Source organism: Poecilia formosa, unplaced genomic scaffold (assembly GCF_000485575.1).
Source record: "Poecilia formosa unplaced genomic scaffold, Poecilia_formosa-5.1.2 Scaffold196, whole genome shotgun sequence".
Classification (NCBI taxonomy): domain Eukaryota; kingdom Metazoa; phylum Chordata; class Actinopteri; order Cyprinodontiformes; family Poeciliidae; genus Poecilia; species Poecilia formosa.
Window position 1 is genome coordinate 191182 of NW_006800135.1, and position 16843 is coordinate 208024.

At 39.7% G+C, this 16843-nt stretch overlaps 1 protein-coding gene across 2 annotated transcripts in view; it reads left to right on the plus strand.

Moving 5' to 3' along the window:
* atad2b (ATPase family AAA domain containing 2B) overlaps positions 1 to 16843 on the plus strand; it is an 82191-nt gene that overhangs the window by 50878 nt on the left and 14470 nt on the right. For both annotated transcript variants that reach the window (XM_007566635.2, XM_016678949.1), the window contains exons 25-26: positions 2544 to 3248; positions 4596 to 4726. In XM_007566635.2, the coding sequence (XP_007566697.1) occupies positions 2544 to 3248; positions 4596 to 4726 (836 nt within the window). The remainder of the gene's footprint in view (positions 1 to 2543; positions 3249 to 4595; positions 4727 to 16843) is intronic.

Consider the following 16843-nt stretch of genomic DNA (forward strand, 5'->3'; position numbering starts at 1 on the left):
CCTTCCTTCCTTTTTCTTGTATCATTTCTTCTTGCATTCCTTCCTTCCTTCCTTCCTTCCTTATTGATCCGTTTAAAACCAGATTGTTTTTGTTTTCATTTTGTGCTGTGTGCTCCACGTTGCTTCGAGGTGTAATTTCAGTCCCCTGTGTGTCTTTATACCTTACATGTGGAACGGGTGGAAGCTTGTGTGTAATCGAGAATGCAGTAAAAATTTTAGTGCAGCACTTAAGTGCTTTTTGATGTGAGTTTAAATAGTCAATGAAGGATGGACCTTTTCTACGAGTGCACCAAAAGTTCATGCGATTTTAATCCTCACTGACTGCAAAGAGAGGTTAAAAGGCTAAAAAGCAGCATAAAATATATCGCAGGCACAATCGCACTACTGAAATACTGCAAAAGATCATAACGAAGTGCTTTGAATTCACCATGTAGGACAGTGCAATGCACAACGGTGCCTTACAAAAACGTTTGCTTTTGCTACTTTCCGCTTTTGTCAGGTTGAGCGCGTTTTGATATTATCGGCTAGATTCAATTGAAATCATTATAATTTAAAAACAAAACAACAAGGACATTGACTCTAAACATTCAGCCAAAGTTACAGAGAAACGGTTTGGGTCAAAACATATTCAGGCGTTAGAATGGCCCAGTCAAAGTTAAGGTCTAAATTCAGTGAAAACTAGAAGCAACATGTGATTTGTAACAAGTGAGCATGCTCTTGTCCTCTGGTAGTTGATGTTTTGCTAACTTTTAGACCTACACTTGTTTTGTCTAAGTTTTCCAATATTTTTTTCTTCTTCTTCTTAATGGACTGCAGATAAACAGCCTGTAGTAATTTGGCACTATATAAATAAACTAAATTGAACCGTGTCAGGGCAGGAACCTTTATTTGTATACAAGTGCACAGTTATCTTTTCTCAATTACTTGAAGGGATCATGATCATTTAGCACGTCATTGATTTTCGTATCGGCAGACTCGGATCATCCCACTATCCTCTGACAGGATCATAAAGGTTAGCACCTTATAGATTTAATGAGTCTGTCATGCTGTGGGGCTGCGGATTTGTTTATTTCTGTATACACACACACACACACACACACACACAGAGAAGAAGTGTGTGTCAAAGATGCAGTGTTGTGCTTTTGTTTTTGTTGTTAATGTAAAAGAAAAAAAAATTTTTTGTCTTTTTATCATTAGCCTTTGATTTAAAAACTGTTCCCTGCCAAACTTCCTCCTAGTGTTTGTTTTATTCCAACTCTTTCTGCAGCTGCCCTTCACTCTGACTTTGATCCTTCGCTTTGCATCTCTCTGTCTCTGTGCGTGTGTGTGTGCGTATGTGTGTGCCCCGGAAAAAACAGCAAATGAAGTCAAATGCCTTGAAGCTTCACTGCGTTTAACATTCGCGCTCGCTGTGACAGCTTTACGGCCTTTCCCAGAGAGCAGGGCTTGGTTTGCCTCTCCACTTAAAATCCCAAGAAACATCTGCCGTCATTAGTGTTATACATGCACACAGCTCCACCGCTGTCCCTGCTACTCATTATTTATTTCCCTTTGATGAAGAGAGCTAAATGTTGCACGTAGCCGGACTGACTGCTAATTTTACAGCGATCAGAAAACACCTGTAAAGTAGTTTACAGTCTTCATGAGACTTCGTAAGTCTTAAATTCACATACCTAAGGCCTTAGACTGTCATCGTTTTTATTTATTTATTTTTAAGTATGTTTACCTTAAATAAGTTAGTCACAGGTAGGACTAAATAATCGTAAACTTTGTATTTGCTTTTCTCATTGCAGTTTTCCGTCAGGCAAAAGGTTGAGTCACACGCAGTGGTCCTCATTGCTTTCTGTGACTCACTGCTAACATACCCTTGCTAAGCTAGAGTTTTTCCGTCTATCATGGGCAAGTGCGAATTTATCACCAGTTGGCTGGACGAAGTTCGCACATTTCTTTTGAGATATATCCTTCGTAAATTCCATTAACAATGGTCTTAAAAGGTTTTTAATTTGAGTTTGTGAAGCTTGTCACGTTGCAATCAATTAATTGCACGATAAATTAAAACCAGCTCAATAATTTTCATTTACGTGATTTATATTTTTTCTTCTTCCTCTTTCTACCAAAAAACTGTCCGGTTCTTTGGCCTGAACTAGAACTAGAACTTTTTTTTTTTTTTTTTTTTTTTTTTTTTTTTTTTTGGAAGAACAATTTTCATAATTCGTTTTACATATTGTTTCAGTTATTTTGTTTGTTTATTTTACATATTTAAAATATCTTCCATTTACAGTGTTAATTTTTTTCTTAGAATTTAAAGATGTTTAGGAATGTGTTTTTGCATTATGTATTACTTGAAAATGGTCTCAAAACAACAATATTATTGTTTATGGCTATAACTTCATCCTGACATGCCTCTGTGAAAGAAACTCTGCCTTCAGTTCAAACTGATCTGAAACTGACGGAAAAACATAAAATAAAAAATTGGTATAACATTAAAGAAGGGTGCGAGCATTTGATTAAGAGTTGAATTTTCTTTGTTTTCCTCCTCTTAGATCATCTGAAAAGGAAGATTTGCAGGCGGCCATCTTGGAAGCGCGGCATCATACGCAAGAAGAAAATTTACAAGAAGGGAACAGAGGAGGAGGAAGAGGAGGCGGAAGCTGCAGTTCCCAGTGACTCGTGTTTGACACAGGACGAGGAATCGTCGTGTGACACTCCAGGTCCCCAAGCCAACGGTCATCATCCGCACGGCCCGTCCACAGAAGAGGAAAGCTCCAACGAACCCCCCGTTGTGGCTGAAGGCAGAGAGGACGCGAAGCCTAAAGAGGAGGAGGCGACGGCGGCCAAAGAAAGGCGAGCGGCGACCCCAGAGAAACGCACAGAACAACACCGCCTCTGTGGCACTCCTCCGCCCAATTCAGAGGAGGGTAGTCCGGCCAAGCGGGCCGACTTCCAGCCTTTGATGGAAACACTCAAGTCGTCGGATGTTCAGGTCCAGCCTAAACACGCAGAGGGTCACCGGGTTTCACAAGTGGACTGCGTGAATGGGACGGAGTCGATGGACAGCGTAGATTTACAGAGCCTCAAGAGGAGCAACGAGGCCGACACAAGGACTCCTCCGAGCTCGGCTGAAGGCTGCAATAAGCCAGAACAGGAAGAGCACAAAGACAAAAATGTGAGTAAGCAAACTCAGGAGCAGCATCCCCTGGATGACGGCGCGGTTACACAGACTGTTGAGGAGGATCAAGGGAAAGAAGGTATGTGTGTTTCTCTTTTGCACAATTTCTTGTGCAGAAATCCTTTTTATCCTCCCGGCTTTCGGTCTGTATTTATGCAAGATAATATTTAACGACTGCAACCGAAAAGCGTCTTTTCCATTATATCCTATAAAGCTTCATTACTTCATACGCATCGTTCCTGCTTCTGTTTTTTCATAGAACACGTCAAACTCGAAGCCCGGGAGCCAAAAACGATCCGCTGTAACTTTTTATGTGGCCCCCTAGACTCCAGAGGGTCACATAAATAGCACCAAAAATATACCAGATGTATGCTTAAATTATATTACAACAATCAAATCATAGCAGCTTTTTTCTGTATAGTGCCAAATTACTTTAATGTGAAAAGATGTTTAATGTTATTTAACTTTAAGAATCAGTGGTGACATTTTATGTCATTTTATTAAAAAAAAAAAAAAAAAAAGACAGACTTGGAACTGCCGGTTAAGATTTTACACACTATATTACATTGCTAAAGAAAACAAAACTTTCAGAAGGGCACTATTTTTTGTCCAGTGGTAAAAGAGGAGGCACTCTACCACCACCTAGTGTCCATCTCTTCACTTGCCTACAGTTTTTTATTCACATTTTAACAGTATGTTGACATGTTTTATTAATATATTCTGCCGTGGAATCAGCTGCCCATTATTTATCGCCTATAATACATCCGCGGAGGCACATCACTTTCTTTACATCTTCACTACATGGGGCTGATTCTTAAAAAATTGATCATTTTGAATCATTTCGTGAACCGAATAGAAATCTTCCAGGCTACGTGTTCAAATATCGAACTGTATCATTCGAGAAACTCCAGAAGCCTTCCCGTCTCCCACCTTTTGACCCTTTCTTATATTGAAACAAAAATCTAGTGTTTAAGTTAGAAAATGAACCAAAAGTTGTGTGTTTGGTTACGGCCGTGCAGTCTGCGATGTGCTAAGCTGAGGCCAGCTGCATGGCTGAGGGAATGCTGCTGATTAAATATGGTTAAGCCGTCATAGGATGGCACGATCACACAAGTGGATAAACAAACAAACTGTGGCTCCTGTCTCTGGAGATAATTTAGCTACTCCACCTCCACTCCCCACACAGGCAGAGCTTGGACCTTTTTTTTTTTAATCAAAATAAAATTCTTTTCTCCAATTGTCATAAATGGGCAAGAAGAAAGTCAAAAGGTGAACGGCAGATTGTTTGTTCCATAAAATATGGTCCACTTTGTGCTTTTCAATCTTTAACAGGACGAGTAATGAGTTTTTTTTTTTTTTTTTTTTTTTTGGCAACAGTCGGCACATAAATGTTTCTCCCATCAGTTCGGCATTGTTCTTGTTGCAGATGATTCCCGAGAACAGACGAGCAAGTCCATCACGTCGGAGCCGCTGACGGTGCCAGCCGGGAGGATGGAGGAAGAGGCGGAACCGGCCCTTACCTACCCTCCGGTGGTGGTGGACCACCAGCGACTTCTGGTAACTATCTTCTCAGTCTTCCTACTGCAGGCGACGCAGGAGTACACCAAAGGAACGGAGGAAAGATTGAGAATCTAGTCGATTATGCATCAAAAGCATTATGTTTTCATTGTTTACAAGGCAAAATCGTGGAAGACTTCAGTTTGAAAGCTGACGATTGAAGTGATTTGTTGACTCTGCTGCAGGTATTTGAGGTCGTTTCAACGCAGATTGTAATAACCGTAAATTCTCTGCTCTAACAGTTTAGTGGAATTAATAGATTTTTTTTTTAAAGCATTTCCTTCCTTTTGTTTAAATTTCATACCAAACCACCTCTTTCTTTATTTTTTTTTTTGTGAAATAGAATATAACATCACTTACTGTTGTTAGCATTGCAGTGACTGGTATCAAAGGAAATGTAGCGAGGTTAAAGATCCTGTGGCTTTCACGGATTTAATAATAGTTGTATAATTAGAAATAAAAGAAAATCCCTGCAGGCGCTCCGGGCTTGACTGTGCTGAAACGTATCCTAACCCCCTTATTTTACCTGTGAAAGGGCATATGTAACAAAGCCCTTGTCAATAGCTAGAAAAAAAATCCAGCCGAGACATTTTCACCTCCACACAACTTCCTAATCCTGTTTTCACATTACCTCAGAATTGGAAAGAGAACTCTTTTTTTGCTCTTTATTAACTGTGAATTTTTATTCAGCGCTCAGAGTTGACTAACTCCAGAAGGAAATGGACTAATAATACACCACCATTAAACTCTCTAATTCAACAAAGAGAGCGGGGCTTATTTTGAGGATCTGGAAATTGTAAATCTGTGTTCATCATTAAACATGTGTACACGCAAACACACACACACACACACACACACACACACACACACACACACACGTTAACAGAAGCCAGAAGCTGACACCACAGAGATAAGCAACAGCTGTGGAAAACGCAATCAAATCCACTGACAATGAAGTTCCCGGCTTATAGCGGCAGTTTGACAGAACAATTTAGAGTTGATTATTTCTTTTTTTTTTAGGCATCTCAACTTGTAACAGCAATCTGATGTTTTAATAACCTTGGTTTGATCAAGCCTGTGGTCAGGCTGGACCCTTACAGATATTTTCCCATCTATAGTCAACACTTCGAATAACAACTTTTTGCTTCAGTCATAGATGTGAGATTGTTGGGGGTGGGGCGGGGATGTCTCTTACCAGCTTTCAACATCGAGAGATTAAAATCTGTGAGCCTCAAATCTCGCGTTTTGCCACAGGTTCTCTGCTGGATTTAGGTTGGGATTTTGGCAGAGGGTTCGGACACGTGGATGTTTTGGTCCAAGTTGTTGTCGTTGTGATGCTTGAAAGCAACTTTTTTTTGGTGTGAGTTTTTCCGCCTTGAAATGGTCTTATTCAAGGTTTGCTTTGTTTTTAGCACCATTCATATTCCAGTTCACTCTGTCCAGCTGAAAGAGTCCATCACTCCATCGTTACACTGCCGCCACCGCGGTTTGTGGTTTAGATGGTGTGTTGAGCGCCATTAGATTGCCTCCACATTGTTTTGCCTGTAAGTAGACCTGTCGCAGTAACCAATAAACCAATAAGCCAATTAAGTCGCATAATAAGTTAAAGGGACCACTATAATTTCCATTTGCATAATTTATCTGGGGTTTTTTTTTCTCTTTTTTGAACGACAGTTTTGTTGACAGACTTCATAATCCATTTTATTTGTAGTTTCTGTTTTATTGACTTATTTTCCATATTCAAAACGTCTTCCAGCTCCAGTGTTAAATGTTCAGTAGAATTTAAAGTTTATTGATCTTTAGGAATGTGTTCTTACGTTCTTATGCCATCACTACTGCATTACTTGAAAATGGTCTCAAAACAACATTATTGTTTATCGCAAAAACTTCTGGAACAATTTCTCGTGACAAAGCCTCCGTGTAAGTCAAAACGTTCAGTCTAGTTCTTACCTGCACCAGTCGTCGTCATGTCGGCAGGTTCTCCTGAGCTGTGGAAGACGTTGTGGTTGTAACATAAAAAAACATGAAAAGTATGGGAAGGCAATTTCAAAGCACCGTGAAAGAAATGCAAACACTTTTGAACCCATCAAGGTGTATTTTGACTGTATTTTTCAGTTTTATTGTTGATTCTTACCTCGATTTTGGTGCGTTACAGGTGCGCTCATAAAGCGATAATGCTCTTTAAAAGCTATTGATTGTAACTGAGTGATGCATCGTAAAATTATCTTAAGGCAGACCTGAAAAAACTGAGATGTTTTACCTTACTACTGTGTATAAACTAGTCATGGACATTTTACCAAGAACCTCAAATGTGTTTTTTTTTCTTTCAAAATTGTCTTCAAAGAGAAAACTGGTATAATGTGTCCTTTAAGACCTAAAGAAATGTTAAAAATAAAAAAAATAAAAAGAAAATCCTTCTAAAACCAAATATGAAATAAGATCCTCTTGAGGGTTAAATTTTAAACTAACCATGAATTATGGAGCCTGCCCTCTCCTTTGTTCATTAATATTATAATAAGAGCGGCGTGCGTCTTAAAACAGCCGCGCCCGCTTGAGAAGCACGAGAAAGGCAGAAGCATGAAAACGTCACCGGGTTTGAAATGGAAAGTCATGCATATGATTTATTGAGTCTTAAAGCTGTTATACCACCAAGATTGTAGCTTTGTAAAGCTGCAGTCCAAACTCCACCGCCCCCTTTTTGTTCGATTTGTTTTTTTTAACCTGCTTCCGTTCTGAGACCTTGAAGGACGTAATGGAAGCGGATTGGACTTTGAACGCAGCCTGCAATTTGAGGCGTATTTGTGCGACTCGTCGTAGGAATTCTCCTCCAACAACACCCATTGTTCAGGTCGTTGTAAGAAATCCACATTATTTGACGGTTTGAGTTATTTTCGCTGAATAACGGTCTTCATGCTGCACACGCTGTAGTGCTGCACTGCCAGACAGTAATCCAACAAATAAAATATTTACCTCAATGAATTATAGAAAGGACGAAATTCAAAAGTTACCCATTCAGTTTTGAATTTGTAAAAACAAATAAGGATTCGGAAAGCAGGGGAAGGCGTCTGCGTAGCGCCTGGATGTTTCTAGATTGTCTCCGTGGCGTCGGGCGTTGAATTTTAAACTGGACAAAACCCTCAGACAGAGGCTGCTTCATCCCAAGGGCAGAACACCAAAGCCTCAGATGAGTGGAGTTGCGTGTGCCGTCCAGTCCAACAAAGTTTGCACCGACTTCTACATCGGTGAAACCAAACAACAGCTTCATGGCACAGGAGGATGAGGCTCCTTGTGGTTAAAAACAGCAACTCCACACACATGCTCAGATGCAACTAAACATAGAATGTGTTTTTAAACTATAACTTTAAGGCAGCTTTTAGGAAAAGAAGCAGAACAACGTAAGTGATGTCACTTCCTTTTGGGAGGCCAGTTCTCACAAGCGGGTTTTTGCGAGAACCGTTCATTTAGCCGTCATACCAAAAACCGTCATGGTACTCCTCTCAGAAACGTTTTGGCTTTTGTTAACAATTAGTCTTTTGCTTTTGCATACATTTTAGATATGTTTGTGTACGAATGTTGCTATATAAATAAACTCTCCTTGCCTGCCAAGTGGAAATGTACTGATCACACATTTTGTTTGCCAGTTTCAGCTCGTCGATTTTGTAAATCTCTGACCGGCTGACGTGAACTTTAGCTGACTTCGACCGTCTTAACAGTAAAATATCTATAGTAAAATACACAAATTACTTTCCCCAAAACAGCACAAAAAGAAGTAGTTCTACATATAAAATTTGACTAAAAACAGCAATAGTGTATTTCTTACATTCTTTCCCGAGACAGATTGGAACATTTTTTTTTGCGCACTTCAAAATGAACAAGATATCAAGAAATTACAAGAATCCATTCAAAATAAGTAATATTTGAGGGGATAAACTCTGATTTAATGTTTTAGACGATCATTCGTTTATTGTAAATATACATTAATTAGCATGTTAGAGTGAAAACAATGTCACATCTTGTGTTTGAGAATCAGCTGGCGTTACACAGCTCTGGAGTTACACAAGGTTCAGGCTACAAAGTCAGAACAAGCACAAAACGACGACAGGAAGTGACAGCTCACTGACTATAGCTATTAGTTATTAGCAAAACATAAAGCATTTACTGTAAACATCAGTCTGTGTATATTCCTTACTTTAACGTTGACATTTCGTTGACGATCTAAATCCAGCCCATTTCCTTAATTAGATGGAATTAGACTCCTTTGAAGAAGGAAACAGAAAGCACCTTGTTTTTCCACATTCGTCTTATTCAGTGGAGTCCCATCATGTTTCAAAGTGCCAGGCTGAACATGCCTGGTACTTTGAAGCAGCTTCTGTTTCAGCTTCTTTGCTTTATGAGAGCCGATTTATCACCATCTCACTGATGCTGGAAATGGTTAAAATGAGTCTCCTTCAGTCTGTAACGGCATCCGCTCTGAAGAGGAGCACTTATTTCTGACCCATTCAGAGGATTTCATTTCTCGTTTTATTTTTGATTGGTATCGCCAGCTGATTTTTTTTATTTTTCTTTCTGTAGATCTCTTCATAAAAGATGCTTTCAAGAGAAGGTTAATTACAAAATGAAGCAAAGAATATCTCTTTATTAGGTTCTTGAAAAGAAAATTTCCTCTTTTATATTTTGAGAGATGGGACTAAAGGTGAGGAAGATGGAGGAACTAGACTCTTTGGGTGACCAACCAAAGTCCACTCCGCATCTCTACCCTGCTGAACTCAGCAGACGGATAGCTGCATACACTGCACTGCAAAAACTCAATCTTACTAGTTTTGGTACTGGGCAGATTATTTCACTTATAACTAGTACTTTTTTGACTTAAAACAAACTTCTATTTCTCATTCTCATTTCAAGTATTCTAAAACATTTGCACTAGAATCTAGACAAAAATACTTGGTTAAGATTATTTTTTTCTCCCCCCCTCTCCCCACAGTTTAAGCTTATCCTGCCGTTTTCCATTCATCCCGCGTTGATGCCAGCGTCTGTCAAAACCTCATCTAGTGTTAAACCATCGTCTCTCTTGAATTTAGCAGGGACGCAATTACCAAAACGGGCCATTTTTTCACAGCTCCCCATCAGCAGGTGTTGTTCTTGTGAGAAATGCAAAGCAAACAAGGCTATGACTCAAACATGAGCAACTGTCGGCTCCGCCGGATCTCGCCTCCCGCACGGCCGGGAGACGCTGAAGTCGCGGGGGAAGCGTCTCGGCTGGTACTTTGCACTGTCACGCTAGGGTCCCACCTAATACCCCAAGTGTAAATTGGAGCCTCGGCTCAGCAGGCTCCCCTGACAGCACTTCCCGCTGATCAGATGTGGGGGTTAGTTTTTGAGAGCTCTGTGTAGTGTAATTGGTGTAAAAGAAGTGTTCCTCTGACATGTGCTTAGTCCTCTCCTGCATGCTCCGAAGTGACATCCAGCTATCAAGCCATTATCTAGTGGCTTTTTACACATGTCCTGCGAGGAGAACGAGGGGAGGGGGCCGTGTGTGTGCAGCTCGTCTTGCGGAGACTGAATTTATCTTTCAATCTGATTGACAGGCTTTTTAGTCGGCTTAATCTTTGTTCTTCAACCGGCTGCCCCTATGAGCAGCCACACACACCACTAATCTGGGGGCTTATTTGTTAGCATGGGAGAAGAAGGGATCTATCTTAAAGAAGCAGATTGTGAATAGTGTGGACTGTGAATAATTGCTTTTTTTCTTCCCGGGCTTATGGAACAAATTGAATTTCCGGTGCACAGGATGAGAGTCACCGTTTAAGCAGATTTTTTTTTTGTTGTTTTTTTTTTGGCAGGACCGGAGCTGGCGCCGAGCCTGATTTGTGTTGGGGCCTGCAGTGGGAGGCACACTGTTCCTTTTCTCCTCAGTTGTATTCATTGATTGTGGAGGGCTCATTATTCCTGACTTTTAACTAGATTCAAGAGAATCTGAAATACAGTGTCTTGCAATAAAAAAGAGAGAGAGCGAGAGAGAGAGGAGGGGGGAAATCAGACTCCTGGCACTTTTTCCACATTTGTCACATTACAGCCACATACTTAAATGTCTTTTATTGGGATTTCTAGCCGTAGACCGATAGAGTTGCATGTGATGTGAAGTGGAAAGAAAAATGATGCCTATTTTGTCCAACTGTTTTTGCAAATATAAATCTGAAACGTGTGGCTTATGTCTGAACCTCCTCTCATTGTTTTTGGGTACATCTTCACCAGCTTTGGACATTTAAAGACCACCTTTTTTTTCCCCCCCCTCCGCCTTTCTTCTCCACTAAGAAGCTGGAGCTGAATCAGACTGGATAGAAATGGGGGGGCTGTGAATCTCACCAGATTCTCGTTTAAATTAATGTCCGGACTTTGACTTGGCCATTCTATAGCATGTGAACATGCAACGGTTGTTTGTTTTGATCCGTCATGTAGAAACTCCCAAAAATGCATGAACATTTGTGGATAAAATTAGGGTGTGCAACTAACAACTGGTTAGTTTAGCAGACCTCTCCATGAATTGCTGTTGGACAGTGAGGGCGTCGTTTCATTGCGCCGCCGTTATTTGCTCTCGTCAGCTTGAGTAAAGTCAAGTTTTTGTTGCTGCCAGTTTCACTGAAATGACTCTTGATGCTGATGATGCCGTCTGGATCAAAATGAATTCCTCAGCACGAATAAATGGATCCCGCTGCTTGTTTCTCTCCCTCCTCGAACCGTCTCTCATTCTCATCTGTTTTCTTTCATCGAGATTCAGACACTTGTCCACAGATGGGCCCAGAGAAGTGGTGCTGAGGATTGCAGATGAGAACTCAGAAACAAGATATCCAATCTGGGACCCGCTTTTGTTTTTTTTTTTTTTGCACTGCATCTTACCCAAGAACACACACACACAGATTATGGTGCTTTTATGCAACCCAAAAAAAAAAAAAAAAAAAGTTTTTCTGGTGGCTGGCACAGTGTGAAGTCTTTTGGCTTGATGTGTAGCATTTAAAAGCATGTCAGGGTTTCCTGTTTTAGAGAAGCCTGTCAGCAAAAACAGAAAAGAAAAGAGGAGCTATTTCAGTTTGTCATCTTGTTTCATTTTTAGCTCTAATGACAGCAGGGGCCCCTCTGGCAAAGTGGCCAAGCCACATGTCTGTTCAAAAGAAAACGGCATAATAGCAGTGCTGGTCTGCGGCTTGGTTGTCAGTAAAATAGCATTTGAAGTGCTTCTTTTCATTACATTCATTCTGCTCTATGTTGTTGACAGTGCTGCTATTTACATATTGATTTGGTCACATAGCTGCAGCCCCCCTCCCCCACCTTCCACTGGCCTTGTGTGTGGCGACCAGGTGTGTCAACACCTTTTAATGTAATCGTAGCAATCTGTTATTGCTGCCATTTTTGTTTCGCCGTATTTTCTCCAAACCTTCAGTTTGACTTATTATACCCTTTCGCAACACTTGTGCCCCTCTTGAAACTTATTCCGCCTTCTCGCCGTGTAATCTTAAGATCTGGGACTCCTGATTAGTCGCACAGTTCATGAAAATGGCATTTTGAACGCTTGGCTTCTCTTTAAGTCGACCCCATGTTGAGGAACAGTCGGCGTGCAGTCGCTCAGTGTGGAAGTAAACGCTTTTGTAAACCAATCAGGCTGAGAGAAAGGTAGAGTGGGAGGCGGAGGGAAAGCAGCGTTGTCAACCTGCTTTCACGTTTAATGCATAAACAGCAGACTGAAGGGCTGGAGGCATTATTGCCTTGCAGTTATTACTTTTTTCAGACCTACGTTGTCTTGATCATTTAGCATATTAAGTTTTGTGTTTTGATAAGGTTTAAGAAAATAGATCACATTGATGAAACTCAAAAGTCATTACCTGCCGATCCACAGAATATAGTTGTCTCTTCAGGTGAGGGCTTTCAAATGTTAAGTATTTGTTGGTTTATTTATTGTTCACCTTTTTAGTCTTACAGGCACTTTTACGTTTTTGGTCGACAAGTTTTGTGTTTTCAGCCTCTGTTGGTTGGAATTTAGTGCCGCGCCTTCTGGTTTAGCGTGACATGTTGGTGTGTTTTTATTGTGACTTGCTGTTGAAAGTGAAAGGTCTGATTGCTTACAAGTCATTGAATGCACCATACCGCTCCATCAGGTCGGAGTAACAAACACCTTTTAGTGTAGGTGCTATTACTGAAGCTAACTAGCTTCAGTAATAGCATCATCAGAGAAAGCTGATGATGCTAAAGTCAAACTAAAATGTTAAATCTAATTATTTTAACTTTGTTCTTAAAGGGTCAAATCCTATTGTACAGATATTTTCACACACACAGTGTGATGTTACCTCTGCTCTTTATGCCTGGAGGGCAAAAATACATTTTTTTTTTTCAATGCTCTTCTATCTTCTTGCAGTAACAGATTTGATACCCACATCTGTCGGGACCAAAATTCTTATCCATGTGTCTCTATATTAAACATTTACCTCCAGCACTTTTAAGCCTTTCTGCTGAGTTTGATGTCTCCAGCCTTTTCATTCTGTTTGCACTTTTTATATATATATAAATTCCAGGAGCATATTCTCATAATACATGGGCTGTCTGCAAGGCTTATTGCTTGGTCAGCATGATTCAAAACAACACTTTTCACTTCACGGCACACATAAACATCACACAGATTACATTCCACATGCGAGGAGCAAAACGGAGCCGCGTTCTTCTTTAACTGATGACATTGGATCTCTTGATATCTTTAAAATGACATGTTCCCACATCCATCTAATGAAAGATCGTGTTGCTTCCATGGATTATTTGTGTTCTTTATTACATTCTTTCAGAAGACCAAACCAGTTTGTGGCTCTTGCTATATTTTTCCTGTCTCTCTCTCTGTCTCCGTCTTTCTCAACGACTATATTTGAGCCATCGCTCTAACCATATTTGATTTGTAGAACTTAACCTTCCATAAATGCATAAGGGTGTAAACGTACTGAGCTCCCCCTTTATTTAATTATGACTATGTGCTAAGCTGGATAGATGGATAAACTTTATCAGTCAGCTTAGTTCACCAGCCAAGGTCTTCTCGCTAAATCTAATTTTCAAATGCGCCAGGAAAGGCACTTATTAAACTCGGATTGACTTCTAGATTATTTCTTCAGGAAATAATCTAGAAGGATTCGATCCGTCCGATCCCCAGGAAACCCGCTGAAAGTCTCGGAGCTCCGTATTGATCAAAAGTAACTCCTTTATTGATCTTTCCGCGGCGGTGACTATGATAACATTTCGATTTATTATTTAATTCCATATATTTTCATCTGACCTTTTTTTTTTTTTTCCACTCGAGTTACACCACTTAAATTTTTTTTCTAGCATCTCACTGAAGACACTGAAATCTAAAGCTGCAGGTTCAGTAGGTTTTTGTTTTTGTTGTTTTGCTTTTAAAAAAAAAAAAGGTATATTGAAATTAGTGTAGTAAAATAACAGTTGTATGTAAAGAAAATAAATTAAAACGAGGCGAGAAAAAGAACAATAAATTATATTTACGCATTCAAAGGAGTGGGTAGATGTATTAAACGTATTTTTAAATCCAATGTCTTCCAGCAGCAGCATCATCCAACCAATTACTAATCCTGTTAACTTGGTTATTTTCTTTCTTGGTTACTAGTTTCTAAAGCTGTTTCCTCCTGGACACGTTTAGCTTTATTGAATATAAATTGAGTTTTAGACAGTTTACTTTGTGTATCTAATTTGAGATTTCTTTGTCATTTTATTATCAGTAATGACCCCAAGAAATCTACAGTCATTTACTCTTTCAGTCTTTACTCCATATATCTTCATGTTGGCTTTTTTTTTTATTTATTTTTTTATTTAATCTACTATTCCCAAATAACATTACAGTAATTATTACTTTAGTTACTAATACACATATCCCTGCATAATTTTTGATAAAAAAAAAAAAAAACTTTTAAAAAAGACTTGTTCAAAATTAATCAGAACGTCTGCATGGCTGATGAGATAAAAAAAATCTCCTTCATTTGTATTTTATGACCAGGTCCACTGTAAAAGGTACCATTTTCTCCCATGACTTTTTTTTTTTTGTTGTTGTTGCAAATCGCCCCCCATCATGTACCACCTCCGGCCTCGTAGACTCCGCTGGTTTTTATAGCAACAAACAAACTGGAATAATTTATAATTCATTTATTTGGTTGTGCCTCACGTGGAGGGTAAAGAAAAAAAAAAAGGAAAACAGGAAGGAGGAGTGGAATTGTGCTCTTCGAGGCAGATATCGAAGGCTTAATGGTGTCCCTGGTGACAGGAACTGTTGGGTTTCAAGCCCCCTACCGCCTGCGAACCCTTTTCTCTCAGCCAGCGCCGAGGAAGACTCCCCAACTCTTACACACACAAGTCGGCGTAGCCAGAAATGCGTTCAGTGATCAAAGTAGACCCTCTACCACATCACAGCCGGCTACTGTCTTCATGCATGATTGTTCACAGCTTGTTTGTTTAACAGAAGCTTTGTGTGCAACACGATAAAACTTAGACAGCATCACAGCAGCGCTTTACACATTTCACAAGAGTAAATCGCTGTCTCTTCTCAAAGCCATAAAGTTGTGAATTTATGAAACGCATTTTGTTGGGGAAAGTGAGACAAGTTTACGCCGCTGCAAAAAAAGGTAGCAGGTTTCAGTTGTGACACTGTTATGCACTTCTTTGAATGTCTTCACACTTTGCCACGTTTCAACACCAAACTAAAACGTATTTAACAGGATTATGTGTGATCAACCAATATAAACTTGTGAAGTGGAAGCAAATCAAGCGAGGCCTTTCAAAATTTTTACAAGTGAAAATATTAAATGTAAAATCACCTCTTTTGAACTTAATGTTATGATGTTATTTCCGCATCAAAAACACACCTGGAGTGTTGCTTTGAGTCTTCCATCCATGTTTAGAAAATCCTTGAATCACCTGTGGCAACGATTCAGAGGCACCTCAACACTTGCTCTCAAAAAGCGCCACCTATTTCCACAAACTTCGTCCTCGGAGCCTCACTCTCTGGCCGAGCTTCCTGAGAATGGTTACAAGTGGTTACTGTCGTGATGAATTGCTAAAAGAGCAGAAGCTTCTTAAAGAGACAGAGGGCAATTTCAAGGCATCAAAATGTGAAATCAGACTTCAAGTAAAATAAAAATGCATGTTTATTAGGGGGGGAAAAATCATTAGAATTCACTTATATGTTCATTATTTATTTACTGGAAATAAGTACTTTATGAAAACCAATTAAAAGTACCCCAACCCTATATACCCTAGGGGTTATTGTGTAAAAAGTCACATTTTGCGCATTTTTATACACCCATTTGGGTCTCTACTCCTTCTAAAAACAGCCCAAGCACTTAAAAACAAAAAAGCAAAAAACAAAAAAACAAAAAAAAAAAAACAGCCGGTTTAAGTTAAACTTTTTGGTGTCTGGAAAATGAGCCATTTCAAAAACCTCCCAATTAAGTTGGATTCAACAGTCACGACACTGTGTGTACGTTTGCACTCACAAACGTTGCACACATTTATACACCAATACTCAAATTGGTAGGCAGTTTGGAGATAAGTTGGGACTGACCAACATGTGGCAGGAGGAAGCTGGAATCAAACGTACAAGTTTCCGATCACAAGATGACAACTCTACCCACAGTCACAGAGCCACAGTCGACCAATGGCCACTGGAAATGACAACCTTTTGTTGTATTCTTGTTGGTTGTGCAGGAGGCTCAACTTTTGCTTTTCAAAAATGTATGGTTGTGTATTTGTGCATCTGTTTGCAACTATTTTCACATGCGAGTGTAAACGCTGAGTTTGGGCGGTAAAGCCAGCAGGTTATCTCATTATCTAAGAATGATTTTGTGCAATTTAATGAACATGTTTTGTATAGGCGACGGGATTAATCCTATTTTTTTTCAAAGGAGCATAATACCTCACCTTTAAAATTTGTATTTGTAACATGACAAAATGTGAAATAATGTAAGAAGTAGGGATATTCTTGTAAGGCACTATAGCTCCGTATATCACTATCCTGATTTGTTCTCTTCCAGCAGAAGCATCCCACAAACTCGATCTGTGGTCTGAAGACACTTGAGAATAGAG